This window comes from Orycteropus afer, unplaced genomic scaffold (genome assembly GCF_000298275.1).
Source record: "Orycteropus afer afer isolate SDZICR_OR568_19922 unplaced genomic scaffold, OryAfe1.0 scaffold00561, whole genome shotgun sequence".
Taxonomy (NCBI): domain Eukaryota; kingdom Metazoa; phylum Chordata; class Mammalia; order Tubulidentata; family Orycteropodidae; genus Orycteropus; species Orycteropus afer.
This window is the reverse complement of record NW_006922148.1, coordinates 971,583-977,562: the sequence shown is the minus strand read 5'-3', so window position 1 is coordinate 977,562 and position 5,980 is coordinate 971,583. Positions and strand designations below refer to the sequence as shown.

The 5,980-nt window shown below is 39.2% G+C and overlaps 1 protein-coding gene across 1 annotated transcript in view; it reads left to right on the top strand.

Annotated features, from left to right (window-relative positions):
- CENPJ (centromere protein J) overlaps positions 1-5,980 on the top strand; it is a 117,644-nt gene that overhangs the window by 48,932 nt on the left and 62,732 nt on the right. The window contains exon 8 of the mRNA XM_042782989.1: positions 4,736-4,901. Coding sequence (XP_042638923.1) covers positions 4,736-4,901 — 166 coding nt within the window. The remainder of the gene's footprint in view (positions 1-4,735; positions 4,902-5,980) is intronic.

Here is a 5,980-nt window from a genome sequence, read left to right as displayed (position 1 = left end):
TTTCTTCATTTTGTTTAGATCTTTTTTCTGATTGATTCCTTTCTGGAGAAGTATTCAGGTATTTTTCTTCAACCTCATTAATTCTGTCTTCCATTGCTTCAATTCTACTCCTTTGCCCTTCCAATGTATTATCTATTTTTGACAATTTAGTATTAGTCTTTTGGATTTCTAACTGTAGATTTAGAATTTTTTCTAGTTTTTTCATTTATTATGTCATTTTTTCTTGTATTTTCTTCCAAAATTCTTCTAGGGTTTTGTCTCTGTTTTCCTTGGTCTCTGTCTCAGTCCTTTGAAGATACCTAAGTATAATTCTTTTGAATTCCTTATCAGAGAGTTCCAATGCTGCTGCTTCTTCAGGTATGTGTTCTGTATCTGTATCCTGCTCCCTTGTTTCTACCACTTTATTTTGCTGCTTTAAGTGTACTGTGATGGTCTGTTGTGTCCGAGACACTGTGGCATTATTGTATTTAGATCTCTGTTAACTGTTTGTGAAGAGCAGCCACGGGTGAGTCAGGCTCTTCTTGGTGGTTGTTTATTGTTGCCCCATTGGTGCAGAAGGAAGTGGTGGCTCTCACTCAATAAGTGAAGGTGCAGGAGGTGTGGGTGTAGTTATGTCGTATGAGAACTGTTGCTGTCTTCCACTCAGTTAAACAAATAGGAGGTTTGAATAGCAATCAAAAAAGTAAAAGCACATGGACAAAAAATACACCATTTAATCACACAGGAACAGTAATCAAAAAAAGGAAAAAAGGGAAAAAGAAGAAAATAACAAACAAATAAAAAAAACCCCTGCAATACCTGAGAGAGGGCAGTAAGAGGAAAAAGGTGAGAAGGAGAATAGTGAAAAAAAAAGGGAAAAGTTCAAAAGGAAATACAAGGAGAGGAAATACACAAAAAAGAAAAAAAAAAAAAATTGCAGCCTGGAAAAGGGAAAAGAAAAAAATCTGAAGACTAGAATCTGGGAGGGGAAGAATAAAGAATAATAGTAAAAAGTATAAAAGTAATAATAATAGTAGTCGTTTTTAAACAGACAAAAACTAACCAACTAAAAAATAGAAAATAGAAAAAAAAAAATTGGGGCAGGGTGGGGCAGGGCACTCAGGCTCCGTTCGAGCATAGAGACTGGGATGGAGTTCCTGCCAACCCAGAAAGTGGGTGGGAGTGAGGAATGGCTTCACCTCCATTACCCAAGAGGGTGTGGAGTATGAGAGTAACAAGGGGAATGTTGTACCTTTTCAGTCGTCTGAGTCCGGAATATCCTTCAGGTTTCTGAGAGGTGGGCCAGTTCTTAAGTCCCTGGAATCTGGGAGAATGCTGTTACTTTAAATATCCAAAATGGTCAAGCTGCTTGTAAACATTCAAAATGACTGTGCCCTCCAGACAGAGAAAAGTCCACAGCTCAGCCCACCTTCCTCTTTGCTTCTTCCCCTTTTATTCCCCAGCCACCAGAGCACTCCTCTGTGCAGTCCCTGGCTAGCAGGGCTGATCTTTAGGTTAATTCTTAGGTCCTACCACCACTCGGCAGTATTCAAGCTGTCTGTGCCAACAGGATCGCTGCTCCGTATATCTCCTTTTTTGGTGTTTTCATGCAAATTCTTCTGCTAGTTGGAGTTTAGTCCACTTCTATATCCTTCCCTTCAAGGCTCAGAAGTCCAGGATTATCTTCTATATCTGTGTTAATTGGTTCCCCTTTTCTTTGTTGAAGAGGGTCTGTGCAGTCTTTCTGCCTATTCTGCCATCTTACCGGAACTCCCTGAACTTTGCTATTAATGCTGAGATGAGATAATACCTCATTGTTATTTTGATTTATATCTCTAATTATTATTGATGGCGAGCATTTCTTTGTGTGTTTGTTAGCTGCCTGAATGCCTTCTTTGGTGAAGTGTCTGGTCATGTCCTCTGCCCATTTTTAAACTGGATTACTTGTGTTTGTTGTTGTTGTTGTTGAGTTGTGTAGAAGTTTTCTATATACTTTGGAGATTAGTCCCTTTTCTGATACATTGTTACCATTTTTTCCCCCAGTCTGTACGTTCTCTTTTTTCCTCTTTTGACAAAGTCTTTTGATGTACATAAATGTTTAATTTTTAGGAGGTCCCAATTGTCTAGTTTGTGTTCTGCTGTTTGTTTGTTTTTAGTTATGTTGGATAGTGTATATATACTGTGTATCAGGACTCCTAAGTTTGCCCCTATTTTTTTGATTATCTTTATGGTTTGGGGTTTTACATTTAGGTCTTTGATTGATCTAGAGTCAGTTTTTGTATATGGTGTGAGATATGGATTCTGTTTCATTTTTCTGCAAATGGATGCCCAGTGGTTTTTTTTATTTTTATTTTTTTTAATATTTTCATTGTGGTGGAAGCATCCATACAAAGACATTCACCAATGGATGTCCAGTTTTTGCAACACCATTTGTTAGAGAGACTTCATATTTCTAGTGGGAGGTTTGTTTTATTGGTTGAAGGAGTTTTATAAGATATTAAACCTTTGTCATAAGTGCTTCAAGTATTCTTCCCTAATTTTTGCCTTTGAATATATGATTGTGTATATATTACAGAAATTTTGAATATTTAGTTAATTATGAGTGTTGTGTAGATTCTCTAGTGCTGCTATAATAGACATACCACAGATGTATGGCTTTATCAAACAGGGATTAGTCTCCTACTCTTTAGGAGGCTAGAAGTCTGAGTTCAAAGTGCCGGCTGTAGGGGCTAGGTGAATGTCCCTCAACTTTGGGCTCTGCCTCTTGTTCCTGGCCCACTGGAGCTAGAGGCATCTCTTAGCTCAGGTAGCTCTTGGCTGCTGAGGCTAACAAACCCAAGGTTGACAAGTAAAATGGCACTGTCCCAAGATTACTAAGCATCACAGCAGGCCGTTAGTTCCAGTCCAGAAACCGTTCCAAGACTGGCAAGCAACATGCCTGGCTGCTGAATGACGATTTGGCTAAATGCAGGTTCCAAGCATGCCAAAAAGCTCAGAGACCTCCTCAAAGCTTTATATCTACTGGAAGCAGAACACATCTCGGAGGCAGCTACTTAGCTACTCATAGCAGCTTCCACCATGGAGTTGATTACCAGTCTCATCATGGGGAATGACTACATCCAGCATCCCAGGCACTCAAATCCAGGCCCAGCCAAGTTGATTCATAACCTTAACCACTACAAATACATTTTTTTTATTTTCTAATCCTTGGAGAAAGCTCATCCAATCTCATGACTTTATATACTACCTCTGAGCTGGTGGTGGTGGTGGTGTTATGTGCCGTCAAGTTGGACCCGACTCATAGTGACCCCTCCTTGGGTTTCCGAGGCAGTATCACTATGGAAGTAGATTGTCCCATCTTCCTTCTGAGGAGTGGCTGGTGGGTTTGAACTGCCAGCCTTCTGGTTAGCAGTCAAGTGCCTTAGAGCTGGTGTATCTCCAATTTCAATCTCCAGCCTACATCTCATAGTCTTCTGCCTAGTCAGTCACTCTACTTGGCTATTAATAGTTATTTCACATTTATTATATATAAGAAAATATATTCCTAATATTTGCTCCCAAACCTGTTCTTCTCAGTATCTTCCTCATATTGGCAAATAAGTCTCTTCTTCCATTTTTCTAGGCCAGAAATCTTGGAGTCATCCTTGAATCTTCTCTTTCTCTCACACTCCATGGCTAATCCATTAGGAAATCTTGTTAGCTCTATGTTCAAAATAGCTCTAGACTATGACCACTTCTCACCACACCCACAACCACCATTGTAGGCCAAATCGCCATTATCTTTTACCTAGCTATTAAAATCTCTAACTAGTCTCTGTCTTTCCTCCTGTGTCTCCTTAAGTTAAGACACCATCCAGAGTGAACCTGTATTATAACAGTTCTGATCAGACATCTTCTAAGCTTCCTGTCTCAGATCAAATACCAAAGTCTTCACAATGGCCTATAATACCCTAACTAATCTGACTTTCTGTGATTTTTAATTTTTTTTTCCTACTCTTTTCTCCCTTGCCCTTGCTGTTTTAGCTACACTGGCTTCTTGACTATTGTTTGAATGCATCAGGTACATTGCGCTTTCAGAGCTTTTAGTCTTGGTGTTCTCTCTGCCTGAACTGCTCTTTGTCTAAATATGGCTTGTTCTCTTATTTTCTTCAGGTCTGTCTGCTGATGTTATCATCTCAGCAAAGTTACCCCATATATTTCCTAACTTCTCCCTTGCTTTATTTATTTTTCTAAACTAGTAATGTGCCTTATTATTATTATTTTCATGTAGTTATCTTCGTTGTCTGTTCCTATTAGTATTGTATAAAGGTTCATGGGGGTATGGGGAGCTTTATTCACTATAATTTCTTCATTACCCAGCATTGTGCATGATTCATAGTAGGTGTTCAGTGAATTTGAATGTGTGAATTGGCTGTTATTTCAGTTGCATATAGTGAAAATAGATTTACCAATACTAGGAGCTCTGGTAGCGTAGTGCCTAAGGCACTTGACTGCTAACCAGAAGGCTGGTCGTTCAAACCCACCAGGCACTCCTCAGAGGGAAGGTTGGGCAATCTACTTCCATAGTGATACTACCTCGGAAACCTAGGAGGGGTTGCTATGAGTCAGGTCCGACTCGACGGCACATAACAACAACAGGGTTTTTTTTAGCAGCTTTGTGTTGTCAGGCTGTTGCCTGTTTTTCATTTTGGTACCATATGTGGATTATTATATTGAAATGGTTCTCCTAGAAGATAACATGGTTGTTTCATTTTAGGAGAGAAATTGCTGACTTTGAACAACAGAAAGCAAAAGAATTGGCTCGCATAGAAGAGTTTAAAAAGGAGGAAATGAGGAAGCTACAAAAAGAACGCAAAGTTTTTGAAATGTACACTACAACTGCAAGATCTTTTCCAGATAAAAAGGAACGTGAAGAAATACAGGTATGCCACTTCTTTACGTTGTACTCATATAAGTTGCTAAAGGTGACAGTCTTCTAAGAATCTTTTTAGAATGATTTGATGTGTCAAAGAGAAATTGGGTAGCAATTCATTAATCATTCAGTCATTCAACAAATGTCAGGATCTGCATCTTTTGTAGTCTTTCAAAAAGTAAAACCTATCAATTATTTTCTTACTAAAGGCTTCTAATAAAAGGCTGTGATAATGATATGATGGAATTACCAAGCCAGGAACTGGACATTCACCAGCGTAGTGTTGATTTTTTTGACCTACTACACACCAACTAGTGTTAAATTCTGTTCATTTATAATACTTTAATAACATAGAAAAACTTGATAGGTGCTATTGAGTCAGCTCTGACTTAATCACCCCATGTTCAACAGAATGAATACTGCTTGATCCTGCACCACCCTCACAATATTTGCTGTTGAGCTCATCATTGCAGCAAATGTATGAGTCCATCTCATTGAGAGCCTTCCCATTTTTCACTGACTCTCTACCAAGCATGATAACCTTCTCCAGGAACTGGTCCATTCTGAAAACAAGACCAGAGTGTGTGAGATGAAGGCTGGCCATTCTCACTTGTATGGAACATTAGACACAGACATATTTGTTCTTCTGAAATTCCAGAGTTCATATGTAGCAGGTTTGCCCAGTGCAGGATGCTATCTAATTTCTTTTTCTTTTTTTTTTAAATTGTGATTTGGGTGAAGAATTACAGAGAAAATTCACTTTCCATACAGCAGTTCACATATACTTTGTCTCATGTCATTGACCACAGTTTACCACAATGCAATAGCTCCACTCCCACTTCCTGCCCATAATTATCTCTTCCCAGTGTCCATCCCTCCATACACTCCTGCCCCCTGAGCTGTCTCCCTGTGCATAAGCAGCCCTTTTTTCTCCCATGATTATTCTCTCCAAAGAGTGTATCTACCTGACGTAAATGTTAACTTATATGCCTGTATTTTGTTTGGCTGGAAACCACAGGTGTGGGTTCATTCCAGACCTGAAGGACAGCTAGGGGCCATAGTCTCAGTGGTTCCACCAGGCTCTATCGG